Source organism: Maniola hyperantus, chromosome 28 (assembly GCF_902806685.2).
Source record: "Maniola hyperantus chromosome 28, iAphHyp1.2, whole genome shotgun sequence".
Taxonomy (NCBI): domain Eukaryota; kingdom Metazoa; phylum Arthropoda; class Insecta; order Lepidoptera; family Nymphalidae; genus Maniola; species Maniola hyperantus.
In genome coordinates, this window is record NC_048563.1 from 4,508,786 (window position 1) to 4,527,425 (window position 18,640).

General features: G+C 34.7%; 4 protein-coding genes across 6 annotated transcripts in view; 1 reads left to right on the plus strand and 3 right to left on the minus strand.

Annotated features, from left to right (window-relative positions):
• Nucleotides 1–702: 702 nt before the first annotated feature.
• LOC117994984 (putative zinc finger protein 66) lies at nt 703–3,728 on the minus strand. The gene is made up of 2 exons (XM_069508286.1): nt 3,571–3,728; nt 703–3,366 (listed from the first exon to the last, which is right to left on the minus strand). The coding sequence occupies exon 2, from the start codon at nt 3,358–3,360 to the stop codon at nt 2,257–2,259; it is 1,104 nt and encodes a 367-aa protein (XP_069364387.1). The 5' UTR covers nt 3,361–3,366; nt 3,571–3,728; the 3' UTR covers nt 703–2,256.
• A 1,954-nt stretch (nt 3,729–5,682) lies between these two features.
• Nucleotides 5,683–6,552, plus strand: LOC117994985 (gastrula zinc finger protein XlCGF8.2DB-like). The gene has a single exon (XM_034982960.2). The coding sequence runs from the start codon at nt 5,683–5,685 to the stop codon at nt 6,550–6,552; it is 870 nt and encodes a 289-aa protein (XP_034838851.2).
• Nucleotides 6,553–7,940: 1,388 nt separating this feature from the next.
• On the minus strand, nt 7,941–11,266 carry LOC117995132 (protein HGH1 homolog). The gene is given in 2 exon segments (XM_034983128.2): nt 7,941–8,563; nt 8,566–11,266. Coding segments are annotated over 2 exon segments (1,083 nt in total). The 5' UTR covers nt 9,041–11,266; the 3' UTR covers nt 7,941–7,955.
• Nucleotides 11,267–14,666: 3,400 nt separating this feature from the next.
• sosie overlaps nt 14,667–18,640 on the minus strand; it is a 31,946-nt gene continuing 27,972 nt past the window's right edge. For all 3 annotated transcript variants that reach the window (XM_069508310.1, XM_069508309.1, XM_034983132.2), the window contains exons 4-5: nt 17,355–17,525; nt 14,667–16,662 (exon numbers count right to left, since the gene is read on the minus strand). In XM_069508310.1, the coding sequence (XP_069364411.1) occupies nt 16,589–16,662; nt 17,355–17,525 (245 nt within the window). In that variant the 3' untranslated portion in view covers nt 14,667–16,588. The remainder of the gene's footprint in view (nt 16,663–17,354; nt 17,526–18,640) is intronic.

Consider the following 18,640-nt stretch of genomic DNA (forward strand, 5'->3'; position numbering starts at 1 on the left):
CTATAGTATTGATACAAGCTCGAGATGGGAATCGAGCGACGTCCTGCATAAGTAGCCCGCTCTGGGGGTCCCCACTGCGACTGCCATCTCGACCTGTCGCGTACTACTATATTATATACAGCGTTGCCAGACGTCCCGATTTTTCAAGTCAAAATCAAATGTCCCGCGCGGGACAGGCTCAGTCCCGCTTTTCGGGGATAACTCGACCGTGCGTGCAGCGTGCTGAGGAAACGTGAGCGGGTGGCACAGACAAGCCCTACAAGAAAAAAATCTCTAAGATGTCCTATTGTCTTTAAGATAATATCTTTAGGGAGTAACTACTATTTTCTTGTTGGGAAGTGTGGACTGGCCGCCCGCCCCCGGAGCGTACCTAATGAAGATAAGCGCACGATTTTTTCTATATATTGTCACGTAAACGTTATTTGAATTCAAATAAATAGATAAATATTTAAAAACTTCTGATTATATGCGTTTTTTTAACATGTCCCGCTTTCGACGAAAGAATCCCGCTTTTTTCACTCAAAAGTTCCAAAATCTCGACTTGGCAATTAAAAAACTGGCAACGCTGATTATATAACACACAGTACATTGAATATACGGGTTCCCGTTTAATATAAATTCTAAAAGTCGCGTTTCTGTCGGTGTTTTGTGTGGCCAGGATTTATTTAAATAAGAATAAAACAATTCATTTCACTTAGCTTTAATAATTATTTATTCTGCTTATTATTTATTATGTACTTAACTAATAATAATGAAATTTCAATTAAAGTATTATTTAACTATTTTTTTTTTTAAATTTATTATCAAATCAAAATACATACAAATAAATAACTATTATAGTATTTTAAATTAACACATTTCCCTTTATTTCTTACTCTATTTTATTTCTATTTAGTCATAATCAACTCATTGCGAGCCCACTATTGAGCATGGGTCCCAGAATGAGGGTTTAGGCTAAAGTCCACCACTCTGACCAAGTACAGCAAGACTTCACATACCTATATAAAGTTTATGAAGAGTTCTCAGGCACCCAAGTTTCCTCACTATGTTTTTCTTAACCATTACAGCAAGTGGTATTTAATTAGACGACACATAACAACGAAACGTTAGAGGTGCATGCCTAGGATTGAATCCTGGACCTTCTGAATAAAAGGCTGTTATCTTAACTGCCATAGTTTAGTGGTTAGGACATCCCCCTCCTAATAGGAGGTCGGGGGGTTTGATTCAAGGCACACACCTGTATTTTTTCAGAGTTATGTGCGTTATAAGTAATTAAATATCACTTGCTTTAACGGTGAAGGACAACATCGTGAGGAAACTTGCATGCCTGAGAGTTCTCCATAATGTTTAAAGGTTTTCCAAGGCTGCAATGGCTTGTATAGTATGGTATAATAACATTGTAAATTGAAAACTTAAATAGAGCAACCGCCGAGTTTCTTGCTGGTTCTTCTCGGTAGGAACAGCATTCCGAACCAGTGGTAAATTAAACTACCTGACGATTCAAAGTGTGTCAAGTTTGCCAATCTCCATTTGGCCAGAGTGGTAAACTATGGCCACTGCTATGGCTTCTCACTCTAAGACCCCGTGCTCTGTAGTGAGCCGGCGATGGGTTAATCATCATCTTAACCACTAGGCTATCAACGTTCTTTTCTATTTCTTCTTCTTCTACTTTGGGGCTATGCAGGTTCTTGAATACCCTTTATCACTGCGACCGTCTCCGATCTATTGTTTGCCTCCACTTCACATTTTCTTATCAAATCCTGTGGTCGCCAGATACAGCAGCACGTTTTTGACTGGAATTGCAACGTAGCATCCACCCCGGACAACACATAGTGTACACGATGTGTTGTCCGGGTTGTGCTACTACTACGTTACTGTGCTAAGGCTACGTTTGTGCATTAAAGCAGGGCAGTAGCAGATAGCTGAAGCCAAGCTGAAGTGGCAATGGGCAGGGCATATAGTTCGTAAAACCGAAAGACGTTGGGGTTCCAAGGTGCTGGAATGGCGACCTCGCGACGGAAGACGCAGTTGGAAGACCCCCCACTAGGTGGACGGACGACATCAGACAAGTCGCAGGGAGCCGCTGGATGGCGGTGGGGCAAGACCGTGGCGTGTGGAAGTCCCTACAAGAGGCCTATGTCCAGCAGTGGATGTCTATCGGTTGATGATGATGATGATGATGAGTAGCAGATAATGTGCAACGGAGTCTCGATAGACTCATGGCACAGTCTGCAGATGAACCATCTTTTGTATTTATTACTCCTCTTTAATTTCTGTCTTAATTGCTTCTATCATTATTTCTGCCATCCCTATTCCTCTCGACTCCAATTCATCTCTTTCTCTCTTTATCTCTATCATATCCTTCACTTCTATATCTATCCCACTCTCTGTTTCTACTTTAACAGCTTCTATATTGTCTATTGGTTCTATAGTTGTCTCTATGGTTTCAGTCTTTACCATGTAAGGGTTTCCACCGTTACCACAGACATGAGAGACTAAAGTGGCTCTATACAGGAACTCTTTGTGACACCTGTCACATTTGAAGGGTGTATGCTTTCTTTTATGAATGGCTAAAGTACCCTCACTTTTAAACTGAGCATGGCATATATCACAAACTTTTGACTTTTCCTGACAAACTTTTGGTTTTTCTGTAGCAGTCACTTTTCTCATGTACGGTTGGTCACCATTTATACAATAATGTTTAAGCAAAGCAACTTTAAAAGCAAATACTTTCGCACATATATTACATGTATAGGGCTTAGGCCCTGTATGCATTGTCATATGATTCTTCAAAGTAACCCCATTTTTGAATTGAACATGGCATATTTCACAAACTTTTGGTTTTTCCTCACATACTTTTGGTTTTTTATCACAAAACTTTAGTTTTTCTGTAGTAGACACTTTTTTCATGTATGGCTGGTCACCATCAATACAATAGTGTTTGACCAGAGCGACTTTGAAAGCAAATTTTTTACCACATTTGTCACATGCAAATGGTTTTTCACCAGTATGTAATCTCATGTGATTAACCAAGGCCGAATTACTTACGAATTCGTAGAGGCATATCGTACACTTATTTAATTTGGACGGTTGTTCTTCAGCATGCATGGTTTTCATATGGTATTTGTACTGATACAGATTTGAGAATTTTTGATTGCACTTCTGACATACCCCTCTATATGGTATAGTTTTATCACTCTCGCACATACTAGTATTTATCTCATGACACTCATCTTGAGTTTCTTGTGAGTTTTCCGTTGCATTTTCCGCTTTAGGTTCAATATAAACTTGTGCAGCGATACAACCGTTAACGTAGACATAACATGTCTCAGTTTTTACTGTAGCGTTATTTCGTTGCATTGTTAACTGAAATAATATAAAAATAACATTAAAATTAATTATTATAAAGTCACAAAGTATCAGCCTAGGTGTTCAGCGTGGTAATGGTAAATTAGCTGTGATAGCCTAGTGGTTAGGACGTCTGCCTCCAAATCGGAGGTCAGGGGTCCGACTTTTCTAACTAAAAACACTTGAAATCTATTGAAGTTAAATTTAGAAAGCAGGACTTACACTTCTTATTTCTTTGTAGCTTAGTTTAGTTTATCATGTTTTTTTGGTTGTATTCGTATTGTTTAAACAATAAATCATTAATGTGGTTGTTTTCTTGCTTTTTTCTTTTTCTCTGATTTTTCTCCAGTGAAATGAATTGACCTTTTTTAACTGTAGGGCGATTGTCTAAAACCTGCATCAATCATTATTACAATCTCAATTGTTCTGATTGGTTGAATTTGTGCCATTCTTGTTGCAACAATGCATTGTAGCCAATAGTGAGCGAGCATTAACCAATCAGAGATGATTGCGATCGTGACATTGTAGCTGTCAAACAACCGCGGTAGGGCCACTGATTTTACAGCTCTGGGTTTTAGCCCTTTTGAGCCTACTGAATTGATATTTTTAAAACTAATTTTAGGGCTCTGGATTCTAGACTTTTTGAGCCTTACTGAATTGACATTGGCGGAATTATTGAGGACTACAAACCACTAATAGTGTAGTAATTCGTCCAAGTAAATCACCAACATGTGCAAAAAGAGAAAAAGAGGCAAAAAACGAATATTAATAATAATTATTATAATGTTAGCATCACAGACAAAATGTTGGGTCTTTATCACAGAATGGGTCAGACAGGACCAGCACGACTTGTTCTGTGGATACGACACATAGAGATAGTATACATTCATCCAAGATACGACAGTTGCATAGAGTTGGCATCTGTGGTTGGCATGGCGACTGGAGTATGATTATGATTATGGACTGCCGTGAGCTTGTCCTAGAACCCATAGCCACCCATAAGAAAAAAAGTAGTTAACTTTTTTCTGGTCGGTGGTCAGTTGTCAACTTTATTCTAAAATCATAAAATCTCATTTTTCTATTTTTATTGTTTCAACGATTCACATTATTATTCAATCACACAATTTACTATATATTGTGATTTGTGAGTAAAGGAAAAATGAGATGAACTAACTAAGCTACGAAGAATTAATAAGAAGTGTTCGTGTAGCGTTCTAAAAATATTCAAATTCAAGTGATTTTTGTACAAGTTTTTAGGTACCTATGTAAGTACTTAATAGTGCAAATTTGCTTGTTACAAACTCTTGTAGATGTTCTAAAATGTAGTAGAGGTCTAAGCATAGTGTGGGCACTAGTGCCAGTCTACGCTATGCATAATATTGTGAAAAAGATAGCACAAAATATGTTATTGACCTTTGAGGTGCAGTAGTTTTATGTGAGAAAAGTATTATTTTGTATACGAAAACTTTGGGCCTGTTTTGTGGGTCATATGGGCTAGCACAATAACACATTGGAAGTGTCTAGCCGACTGACCGAACCTGGTAGACGAATTTATTTTTCAATTCAAATGCCGTATGTAGCTATTGTGACGTAGGCATCCGCTAAGAAAGGATTTTTGAAAATTCAATCCCTGGGGTTAACATAAGGGTTTGATATTTGTGTAGTCCACGCGGACGAAGTTGCGGTGATTAGATAGTCGCATAATAAATATAAATTATAAGCTGTAATATCCCAGTGGTTAGGACGTCCGCCATCTAATCAGGAGGTCGGGGATTCGATCCCGGGCACGCACCTCTTAACTTTCGGAGTTATGTGCGTTTTAATTAATTAAATATCACTTGCTTTAACGGTGAAAGAAAACATCGTGAGGAAACCTGCCTTCTCAGGCAGGAACTCTCGTTCTCCATAATATTCTCAAAGGTGAGTGAAGTCTACCAATCCGCACATGGCCAGCATGGTAGACTATGGCCAAAACCCGTCTCACTTTGAGAGGAGACCTACGCCCTGTAGTGAGCCGGCGATGGGTTGATCGTGATGATGATGATGATAATAAATATATCAGTGTACTTTTGTTGTCATCATCATCATCAACCAATAGACATACACTGCTGGACATAGGTCTCTTGTAGGGACTTTCACACGCCAGTCTTGCACCGCCTGGATCCAGCGGCTCTCTACAACTCGTCTGATGTCATCCATCCACCTAGTGGGGGGTCTTCCAACGCTGCGTCTTCTGGTGCGAGGTCGCCATTCTAGCACCTTGGGACCCCAACGTCTATCCATCTTTTGTTGTCAGACAATTTATATTAATTTTCTTGATTGTTTCAGTTAACAATGCAACAAAACAACGAAAAGCTTGTCACTTGTGACATTTGCGAACAAAACTTTACTCAAAAACAGGATTTAGTTCGGCACATAGAAACTGCACATTCCACTGAAAAAAGTGTACAAACAGACGCTCCGTACACTTGTAAAGTTTGTAATGAAAAATTTCAACGTAAATGCTACTTCGTGATTCACAGGAAAATACATTCACTCAGAACGTTTGTGTGCGAGACGTGCAACAGAACTTTCAAATATGAGGGTAGTTTGAAAATACATATGAAAAAACATTTGACCAAACCGGTAACACTATATGTTTGTGAGATATGTCACTATGAGTTTGTGAATAATAAGGCGTTAGTTCATCATATGAGATTACACACGGGTGAAAAACCGTTTGCATGTGACAAATGTGGTAAAAAATATGCTTTTAAAGTGGCTCTGGTCAAACACTATTGTAGTGATGGTAACCAGCCGTACATGAAAAAAATGACCGTTAAAGAAGAACCAAGAGTTTGCAAGACATGTCACGCTCAGTTCAAAAGTGAGGTCACTTTGGCAAATCATATGAGAATGCATACGGGGCTTAAGCCTTTTACATGTAACATGTGTGAGAAAAAATTTGCTTTTAAAGTGGCTTTAGTCACACATGTTTGTATCAACGGCAAGAAACCTTACATGATAAAGGCCGAAAGCAACGAGGCTAAGAAATCTATAGAACCAATAAATATAAAACCTGTTAAAGTAGAAAGAATTGAGAGTGGGACAGAGATAGATAGGATTGAGATAAAGACAGAAAGAGATGAATTGGAGTCTGAAGACACTGGGATGATAGAAATAGAGATAGAAGCAATTAAGACAGAAATTAAAGAGGAGTACTAAATAGAAATGAACAGTGATAGAGTTGGTAAGTTGTCAGCCTTTTATTGAGAAGGTCTGGGGTTCATTCTCAGCCATGTTCAGTATGCTGCAGAAAGTAATGTGCATCCACCTTTAGGAGGAGAATAGAGTAACAAATAAGGGGAAATGTGTTAATTTAATAATGTAATATAGTGTATACAGGGTGTAACCAGAACGCTAGCAAAAACTTTGCGTTATTATTATACTACCTAAACACAATCCAATGCTAATAATAATCATTTGCCTTATCTTGTAGTTTTAGTGAATTAGTATTTTCCAAACCTGCAATGTATAGCATGCAAAACTCGGGTCAATAACCCACCTACATGGCGGGATTAACGCCGAATGGCCTATTTACGAAACTTTCGTTGACCTTTAGCGTCAATCAGATGTTTTATACATTGTGAACTTTTCAAAATACAGGGTTTTCTTATTTTGTTTTTTGCGTGTTTTTGTGGTGTCATATCAGTAATCATCAGTACTATCACTAGCTCGTTTTTGCTAGCGTTCTGTTTACACCCTGTATATTATTACTAGCTGATGCCCGCGACTTCATACGCGTGGATTTATAAGTTTTAAAAATCCTGTGAGAGCTCATTGATTTTCCAGAATAAAAGTCCCATGTCATTCTCCAGGTCTTTAACTATACCCATGCAAAAAATCGCGTCAATCTGTTGCGACGTGATTGAAGGACAAACAACTTTCACATTTATTGCCTGAAATAAAATTCATTTATTTATTATTATTATTTATAATATTATACTAAATATTAACTATACTTACTTTATTATTATTTTTTATTACATAAAGCAGAATAAATAAATAAATAAAGAAGTGTAAATTGTTTTATTTTTATTTAAATACTTTCCCATTCAGTCAACTTTTGTTATATCATGTGGGTGTGACTCAACAGGCAAATAAGTGACTCAAGAGGATTTTTCTTATTTTTTTCCTTTTGAGTCACAGAGTTACTCACGGGAGTGTGACTCAACAGGTACAACCCGGTGTTTGCCAACTTTGATGAGACTTAGGTTCTTACAGCTTTTAGTATCAGATGTTAGTGATATAAACCAGGACCGACAGCTTAATGTGCTCATGGAGAAAAACAAAAGGCCAATTGATCACCCATCCAGTTACTGACTTGGGTCAACATTGCTTTATCAATCACAATCAATTGATAAGCTTTATCTGCTCACCACAGCTTAGAAAAAGAACAAAAAGTTCAAATTTTTGCCTCCAAAGTTGATAACCCATCCAATTACTAACTTGGGTCAACATTGCCTTAACAATCACAATCAATAATTGATAGGCTTTATCACAACTAGGCTACATGTTCTAGGTTTGGATAAGAATATAAATAAAAAAATAGATATAGAAATATAACTTTATTGCACACTATTCAAGTATTCCTCATCCATGTTCTTGAATTTCTCGGTCATATCTTCTGGAACATGTATCGATGACAGATCCTCAGCACCCACTTCTTCCTCCTTCTGTATTAATATATCTACAACATTCTCACAGGCTAGCAATAGACTTGCATCCTTCTCCCACTTATGGTATTCCCTTAGTACATAATACACTCCATTATCTCTTAGAACTTCTCTGCCATGTTTTGTAGCACACAACTTGTTTAACGTTTCCATGACCATCTTACGTATATCCATATCAACGTCTCTTTGCTTTTCTTTTGGCAAATATTGTAAGGATATCGGTAACTTATCCATTTCCTCATCCTCATATTCTTCATTGCCCATTATTGGTGGTAAGAGATACGTTAGCAGGTCTATATCGTTGCTTAGTAGAAACTTGTGATAAATTGTGTCGAAGGATATGTTTCTTATAGAGCCTATAGCTCCACCTCGTCGGATAGAAGACTCAGCATAGTTACAAAAAGGTAATAATTTTATTAGCGGTATATAAGGATTTTCTTCAGTGAACCATTTCCTGACGCGCGGAGAACAACTGAGGTTACTAAATATTGGTGCTAAGTATGTAATTTAGATCCTTTTTGGTTGTAATTTATGTTGACAAAAATGTTTAATAAATCGTTCAAGTGCGGTAAAAATGTATCTAAACACACTCCTATGTTGTTTTCGACTCTGTTTATATTGGATAGAATCATACAAGCGGCATCAGCGTATTCTTTATTTGGATCCTTAACATAACCTATTAGCAATTCGACGATGTTTTTCGTCGTGCTTGGCTTATATTTCAATAACTCTGATGCACCTTTCTCGTTAGCAGTAATATTAATTAGTATTAAAAGAGCGTTTTTACTCACTTGCTCGGCCTTATCGTCAGTTAATTCGATAACACTCTGGATAACTTTTTCGTGTTTCAGTAGCTCTTGTATACCATCTTCAGTGCCAGACACACCGAGTAAATGGTCTAAAGATAAATGTTTAAGATCGATTCTGGACTCTAGCTTCAAAAATTGCAGGATTTCGTCGAGAGGATCTTCTGCCATTGCTATTAAAATTATTAAATACACCTCATGTGGTTACTGTTTATTGTGGTTTTTTGGTTTTTTTTTTTTTTTTTTTTTTTTTAATTTATTTTACGGCCCTGGATAACACTCCTTTAAGGCCTTTCAAAAATTTACAAATTCTAAAATACAAAATTGCTTATAACTAAATATTATTCTAAAAATACAAAATTGCTTATAACTAATTAGTCTAACGTTTTTACACTTTATTTATAGTATTACTTATATAATTAAAAATAGACTTAAAATATGACGTTTTACACAACAAGTCCTTTACATGGCGGGGAAAATCAATTTTTTGTTTTTGTTCCATATTTATAGTGTTTAGATCACTGGCTAATATAAGTCTTTGTATGCCAAAAGCTGGACATTTGAGTATCATATGATTAACATCAGCCTCCTCATATTCACAATAGTTACATTTTTTACTGTTTAGTATTTTTATTTTATTCAGGTGTGTTGGCACCAGACAGTGACCAAATCTCAGTCTATTCATTAATGATGTAAATTTTCTAGATTCACACTTTGTTTTGAAATACCATGGTTGTATTGGTATTTCCTTTTGAATTTCCGCATACCATTTTCCTTTATTTTTATTAGTCACATCCCACACTTCACTCCACAATTTCTTTTGTCTTATTTTAATTGTATTGCATAAATCCGTAAATGGCACTTTGATGCTACTTGAACAGTCTTCATAAAAATTACTTCTTCTTGTAGCAGAATCAACCACTTCATTTCCTGTTATGCCTCTGTGGGAGGGTACCCAAACAAATTCTATATTAATTCCCCTTTGTTTTAAATTAAGTAGTACATTTTTAATTTGGAAAATAATATAAACTAATTTATAATTACTAAAATTAAAATTATTTATAGCTAAAAGAACACTTTTCGAGTCTGTTATTAAAACATAGTTATTCATTTTAAACATTAATTCTTCTTTGATATATTCCAATGCCTTGAACAGGGCAACGCATTCAGCAGTAAACACACTGCAGTCAGAGTTTAATTTATATGATCTACATTTTTTTAACTGTGAATCATAAAAAGCAGAACTTACAAAGTTCTCATTTTTAGAACCATCCGAATATATCCTATAATGATTTTTACAATTTTCTTCAATGAACAATAGGAAGTCTAAATTGGATTTAATATCAGTGATGTGTATTCTATTTTCGAGGTTTATTACATCATAGTGGCAATCATACATAGGCCAAACGTCATTCACATTTATCTTACTAGCAATACTATGCATATAAGTCATAATCATTGACATAGTAGGTCCTTTACCGGAAAGAAGTGCTTCCGCTGTAGGTTGTAGAGTTTCAATTGATGCTTCAGTAACTTTTAATAAATCCTGTGGAAGTAATAATTTGTTTACCAAGTTAGAGTTAGCGAATAGTTGCTTCAAACAAAACTTTTCAGCCAAATAAACACGTCTCACCGGCAAAGGAGGGATACATGTTTCTACTTCCATTGAATTAATAGGTGTAGACCGCATTGCTCCACTTATTATTCTCAAACCTATATTTTGAATGACATCCAATTTTTTCAACAACGATGGATTAGTTTGCATATACGCAAGACAACTATAATCAAAATGACTTCTAACCATACCATTGTACAACAAAGTCAAAACTTTGGGATCTGAACCCCAAAATGTACCAGCTAAACATCTAATAAGATTAATGCTTTTTAATGCATTTTTACAAATGTAGTTAATGTGAGCATCGAATTTTAGTTTTGTATCAAAAATTACTCCTAAGAACTTCTTATTTCTTACAATTGGAACATCTAAGTTATTATATTTAATGTTTACATCTACTGGTCCACCAAATACCATGCATGAACTTTTAGAGGTATTAATACTTAATTTTAAAGTGTTTTGGTAATAATTTTGCACCTGAGTCAATGCTGAATTAACATTATTTACAGCTATTTCTACATTTTTATTTACACTATATAATAACAAGTCATCTGCAAATTGTAAAATTTTTACATCCTTTGTTGTTACATATTTCTCAATTTGAGAGGTATATAAATTGTATAAAATTGGAGATAATGATGCACCTTGCATAAGGCCTTTACTTGTTGAGTTAGGTCCATGAAGTATATTATTATACTTAACATAAAACTTTCTGTTATTTAAAAAATTTGATAGCCATTTTAACATTTTTCCAGGAATGCCAATTTCATGAAGAGAAGTAATAATCTAGTTTAAATCAACATTGTCATAAGCACCTTCTATATCCAAAAATACACATACTGCAGCATCTTTTGATAACTTACAGCTTCTTAAATCCGATACAAATGATGTCAAACTCTCATTAGCACTTCTTCCTTTTCGGAAACCGTATTGGAATGTTGGTAATAATTTATTTTTTTCTGTAAAATAATCTAATCTCAGTTTCAGCATTTGTTCAAATAATTTTCCTATGCATGATGTTAGTGATATTGGTCTGTATGAATTACAATCAGATGAAGATTTATCAGGTTTTAAAATCGGTACTATACATTGGATCTTCCAACTCTCTGGAACACATTGATTATCCCATAGCCTATTAAATATATCAAGTAAAGCTAATTGACCTAATTTATGCAATTTTTTAATCATTATATATGGAATGTTATCTAAGCCGGGTGTAGAGTTTTTTCTTGATTTAAGTGCTATATTAAATTCTGCAAAAGTGAAAGGCTTTAAAAGTAACATATGCTTGTCAGAATCATTATTAAATTCGAAAACAGAGGTATTTAACGTTGTGTTATTGTTATCATGTTTAAATTTTGAAATAAAATCGGGAATCCATACATCATTTTTATGCTGTGGTGGGGTTTTAATACGTTTAAACATTTTCATATAATTCCATACTCGAGTAATAGGAGTATATCTATTGAATGTTGAACATAACTTGTACCAACTATTTTTCTTAGCATCCTTAATTATTAATTTTTTTTGTGCATCCAATTGTTTATAATTAATGTAATTTTCCATCAACCCATTTCTTTTATATAACTGTAAAGCTTCTCTCGAATTTTTAACAGCAACTTCACAGTTTTCATCCCACCAAGGAGCAGGAGTTTTAAAAAGTCTAGGACCTTCAATTTTTACATAAGGAACGAATTCTTTTCTAAGAGTATTTAAAACTTCACAGAACTTATCATACGACTGTGAAGGATCTATTTCATCAAAAGATATACCTTTAAAGTACTCCTCTGATTTTGCATAATATTTGGTCCAATCTGCTTTATGAAATAGAAATTTCTCTACTTTGTCATTGACAGAATATTTAGATGGAACTAGGCTTAATTTTGTAAAAGTTGGATAGTGGTAACTACCCAAAGGATCGTCACCTACTGACCATTCACATAGAGGTGCTAATACGGGACTCACCCCTGTCACATCAATAGCAGAGCTATTGCATTAGGTCTTTGTACTGTAGTAGATACACCTGTGTTTAACAGGCATAGGTCATGTTCATCAAAAATTTCAAACAATGTTTTGCCTCTTGAATTTGTACAATTGCACCCAAAAGCAATATGATGCGCGTTAAAATCTCCTGATACTATACAAGGTTTTGGTAAGCTAGCAATAATATTTTTAAGTTTATTAATTCTACAATAATTGTTATTTTTATTTTTAGGTGGACAATAAACACATAGAATCGACACGGAACCTATATTAGTTTCTAGAGAAATTGCTATGGACTGGACATCTTGATAAAATTGTGTTGGCAATATTTTATATTTTAATGTATTTTTTAATAAAATGCCTACTCCACCATGTTCATTATTTGCATTTTTTCCTACAAAATTATATCCTGAAAATCTAATAGGATTACTTGTATTTTTTGCCAGGTCTCATTTAATAGCAAATATCAATATTATGTTGTTCCAAAAATGTTTTAACCAAGGGTTTCTTATTGTTAATACTTTGGATATTATGCTGCACAATAGTTAGGTGAGAATCCATTATATTTTACTTAAATGTTCTAAAAATGTTTCTTTGATTTGATTAGTAGTCTTAATATTATTAGAGTTCCCTATTGTAACCAAAGTGTTTACTATGGCTCCTAAAAGCTTAGAGTTATTTACAATATCATTGTGTGAAATTTCTGTCTTTGTCTGTGTAGTTTGCTTAGGCTGTGAGTATGTAGTTTGGTTTTTTTCATATGTCTGAGGGCTCTGAGGCTTTGGGAGTGGAGGGAAACTCGCACTACTTATTTGAACTACTTTTGAGTAGGTTTCTTTTTTGTTCCTCTCCATTCTCGCTGCCTTTACAGGACACGTTTTTGATATTGCAAGATGCGCACCCCCACAATTGCTGCACTTCAGTGTATCCGTCGTGCAGTCCTTGTAATGGTGCTCACCAGCGCACCGTGAGCATATTTGCTGATTTTTACAAATTTTCCCATAATGGTTAAATTTCATACATTTAAAACATTGCATCAAAGGAGGAACATAAGTGAAAACTTTGTATCTCCAGTTGTCCAAATAAATATACTGCGGTAGACTAGTACCGCTGAAAATTACACTGATAGTGGAGAGAGGAATTAGCTCCTCTCCCACTTTTTTCAAAAATCTCTTTACACCTATTACTTCACTTTCCGAGGAGAGTTTATTGAATAGTTCCTGATTGCTAGATTCTTTTGGAATAAACCTAACCACCCCTACCCTTTCCACAGAGGACGCCGGGATGAACGCTCGAAGTTTATAAACTGAAAGGCACTCGTGCTTCAAAAAGTCATTAGCCGCTGTCGCTTGTTTGAAGACAAGCATAATTTTAGTAGCGTTTATGCGCCTACTTTCACTTACACCTTTTACTTGTTTAAAATATTTGGATACCACTAGGGGGTTTTTGTTTCCTAGTTTGATATCTTCTGTGCTTTCTACGTATACAGGGAATTCTGAATTGGTACTAGTATCGCCGTACGCCCGGCGATACCCTGGTTTTATAAATGGTTTGTATTTTGCACCATCACTTTCAGAGGGTTTCTCCTTTTGCATTTTCTTCCTCTTTTTGCCCGCTGCTGGTTCCAAATCACAGCCGTCACTATCTGACGGCATTGTACCACAGTTTAACGAAAACTATTTACAAAATAATGTACTATTTACACTCAAAAACTATATTTTTAACAATTTTCAATTAAAAAGCGCACTTCGCGTTTCCCGCCAAAAACGCAAGTCTTTTTTGGTTTTTATCACAGACATCACAGACCACTGACTAGTAAGTTTTTATACCAATAACCAAAGAGTATATAATCATAAATCATTACCCAATTACCAAACGTCAGGTTTTTTAAAATAACTGGTTTTACGGCTCTGGGTTCTAGTCTTTTTGAGCGTACAATAATTTTCACACGTTGCATTGGCAGAGATCTTGCTATTAAATGCATGCTTATCCAACAGCATGCTTAAAATGAATATGCTTTTCACATTCTCATTTTAAGCATTATTCAAGAGCTAACTTTACAGCAAAAAATATTGATATAGACAATTTTTTTCATGCTCAGAATGAGTCTAGTCTTTAATGCTTTCTGGGATACCATCTTTACATATTTTCCCGACTTTTGTGGAGGGTAGATTTTAAAGTTAAAAAAATTAATGCAGTGATATAATATTTATTTAAAACACAAAATAAAACACGTCTATATAATATTCTAAGGCACACATCTAATTACATCTCACCTAATTACACCGATAAGCCTTAGTATTATGTTTGTTAATTAATTGTTGAATACCAGCTAAATACCGATTTCAAGTAATTATGGAAACACATTTTAGTAAAAAATCAAATAATTCACATGGATATTTTAAAAATAATACAATTATTTTTTGTAATAAATATCTAAGTAAAAAATGTTATTTAATAAATAAATGAATAAAATATCGTGCGTTTGGTAAACATTTAGGAAAATCGACCGTTTTTCTAGACTTAACTTCTATACTATCTTCGATGCCAAACTGTTATTTAAAATCTAAAAACTTCACATTTTTTAATTAATATAGTGTGCATTTAAAACTATTTACATTTTACATTCTGTTTAGTTAGGTACGTATATAAAATGCAAAATAACAAGTGCATAGCTAACCCTGCTGTTGATCTTTTATCAATTATTTGAGGGCATATTTTATGCTTACAAATTATAAGCCCTGTGAGAATAATTTATTACAGGGTTAACTACACCCTTAAATAGGGACCTATTCTAATATTTAAATTTATTTGATAATCAATAAAATATGAAATAACTATGTACACATTTATTTTAGTGGACAAAATTCTAGTGATAAAAATGCAATAAAAATATTGAATTGTAAAATATTAGCCATAAAAACAAGAGGCGAATTTGAAAGACAGCCTTAATTTTGACGAATAAACAAATTATCATTGAAAATGGTGGCGCTAAATCATCTCTCTCACTCATATGCTACACGTATTTATACCTATAGTGTGTAAGTGAGAAAAATGATTAATGTAGTCATTTTGGATTTTTTCCTTTTTACACACGATATACCTACTGGTATATGACACGATGTCATAGCGTGCCAGTAGGCAACAAAACGAACATAAAGACAGACAGACAAAACAGAAAGTAGATACAAAGCGAATTGTCGTAATTTTGGACTAGGTTGATTTGAATTAATTGAGCAATTTGTAATTAGGATTTTTAGAAATTCGGCTGTGACAGAAAAAATCGAAGCATTTGCTTCGGTGAACGACAAAGGCATAGAAATATTCCATGTGCTACAGTGCTACATTATGGCATTACAAAATTTCTACCATGCTGGTTGGTGCATATTATTTTGCAGATCTTCAATTATTATTCTATTGTAACGCGGTAACTGTCAATTTGAGTCAGCCAATCACGGCTCGCAGTGTTGCACACACAGTACGAAGCAATCATGAGTCTATTGTGATTTATGCTAATTTAATTTGTTCAAGTGGTTGAAATTACGTATGATTGTGGCCTGTGAATTTGTGGCCTCTATTTTCGAATGACAATAATTGTTAGAAACACGGTTTCTATGCTTTTTCATTCGCTGATTTGCTTTGTGTAAATGTAATATAGTGTCATTAAAAATTACGAATGTTGATTCAAATAAATTATTTCATAATTTCTAAAAGTGACATTATTTTAGTTAGCAAAAACACTAAATACTAATTTGTTTAAAAGTGACTAACAATTATTAGAATTTATCTATAAATTCTATAATAAACAATTACATTTAATATTTTAGGAATAGTTACTTAGAAATACTTTTTTTCATATGCATTTGGAAATATCTTTGTACTTAATTAAAAGGCTTTAACTAAAAAGAAAATAAACTAAAAAATGCCGTCCCTTTTGTATGTAAAAAGAGTGTAATTTTTAGTTTTTTTTTCAGTTTACTTTGATAAAATATTTTAGTTTACTTCAAGATGGATTTTCAGAAGTAGATACTTACCTAATTAATTAAGTGCATAGATATTTCCGACTAAAACATTTTAGTTACTATTAAAAAACTGAAAAGTGCGATAGTTTACTGTGATTTTTAGTGGACGAGAATTTTCCTTAAGCAGAACACAAAGGCCACGGCGAGGAGCGAAATTTTGATGATTTCAGCATCTGAAACCCATAGAAAATACATCCTATTGTAAAAGAATTTAATTTTAAACTAGCTTGTAACAACCTCACGTAGATTCGTATCTTTATTCGGCGTAATAAGATTCGTTTTAGGTCACTCTTTGTTCTTTTAAATGTCTTTGAAATTTCCGACAAATAGGTTCAGCTATTTTGAGTATTAGCCCGGACAAATGGACGGACAGACAAATAATATAAAAAAATTAGTTTTGATAATGTGTTAAGAGCTGACAGACAATTAACATAATATTTTTAAAATTTTCCTTGGAAAGAATGAAATTGAAAAGGAAACACGAAATCAATAAACATCGATTCGAGCGTAGTGCGCGCAATTTTTTTGTCAGTTTCATAGACTGGGTGTAGAAACCAGTCCACTGGGGAGCACAGTACCAGTGGGGAAGACGAAGAAGAAGATGCCTGAACAATATGGATGATAGAAACTACGAAATCTTTGTTTAATTTTACAGAATGCAATATAACGCACGAGCGTAGCGCGCACAAACATTAATGCAAAATCATACGTTTAAAACTTTTTGATTCACTGGATATCCAATTTCGGTGTCACAAAGGCATATCTTGTCCTGAGGGGAGTGGACTAGTTGCGTTAGTGATATGCGGCTTGAGGTAATTCAAATCAGACCTTAGCGTCAAGCAATGCAGCAGTACTATGTCCTTACCATTGCAAGCGTGCTCCTTCTCTCGATACCCGTTCTCGGTGTCACAAAGGCATATCTTGTCTTGAGGAGAGTGGACTCTGAGATGCGCGGGCGTAGTGCCAGTGATGTTGGGCGTGAGACAGACGAGTCCGTCGTTGCACTCGTCGCTGTTGGCACACGCGTGGTAGAGGGCTGGAAAGGAGTTTATTGTGTACATGTTAAAATATGTACTCCAACTTTCACTTTAGCGATGCCCTGTTTTTACTAGATGATGCCCACGACTTATTTGCTTGGATTTTAGTTTTTACAAATCCTGTGGTAACTCTTTAATTTTTCGGAATAAGGGTGAGCATCCTTTTTCTTCCTGGAAGAGTATGAACAGCGCCATGTATGAAGCTTTTAAGGAACTTGGAAAGTTCCTTACTAAGAAATTATAAGTTTCCAAATTACTTAGGCATTCCAAACCAGTGATAGATGCAGCAGACGATTCAAAATACTTGTAAAAGTTTAATTGAATATTTTTTTAATTTTTTTACTTTTGCCGGAAATTGAACCTGACAATTTCTTAATTATTATTAGACCACTGTGCCAGGAACGCCGTTAGAAGTGTTCTGTAAACAAGCTATATTAAAGTAGTGTAAGATGTGAACAAATCAATAAAAAAAAGTACTTACACTGGGATCAAAACTACTTTCTTTGGTGCCCTGTTTTACATGGCTAATTAAATAACCTAATTATTAAGAACCCGTTTAAGTAAAACGTAAAATCTTGTTCCAAAATCGTTGTCGTGCCCGTGCGGCCTTCGCCAGTAATTAGCAATAATTAACCACTGGCCTTCGTGCGAGATGTTATAAACGATAATAATGCTAGAAACACATTCACCACAGAACACATGACGTTAAACGCTGGGCACAAGCGGCTGAAAATTGTGTGTGGCTACAAGAAAATAAATATCCAACAGTGGATGTCCACGTTGAGACGACAAAAATCACTCCATGTTAATATATTATTATATGTACCTATATTATGTTACAGTCAAAGTAAACATAACACAATCCAAATTTCAGCCCAATCCGTCCAGTAGTTTCAGCTATGCGTTGATAGATCAGTCAGTCAGTCAGTCACTTTTTGGTTTTATATGTTTGGAAGATTTAGTTTAAAAAAACCGGCCAAGTGCGAGTCAGGCTCGCGCAATAAGGGTTCCGTACTACAGTCGTATTTTTTCGACATTTTGCACGATAATTCAAAAACCATGATGCATAAAAATAAATAAAAATCTGTTTTAGAATGTACAAGTGAAGACCTTT

Excerpts from the sequence above, each read along its gene's own strand:
- LOC117994985 (XM_034982960.2), top strand. The coding sequence starts at position 5,683 with ATGCAACAAAACAACGAAAAGCTTGTCACTTGTGACATTTGCGAACAA.
- LOC117994984 (XM_069508286.1), bottom strand. The coding sequence starts at position 3,360 with ATGCAACGAAATAACGCTACAGTAAAAACTGAGACATGTTATGTCTAC.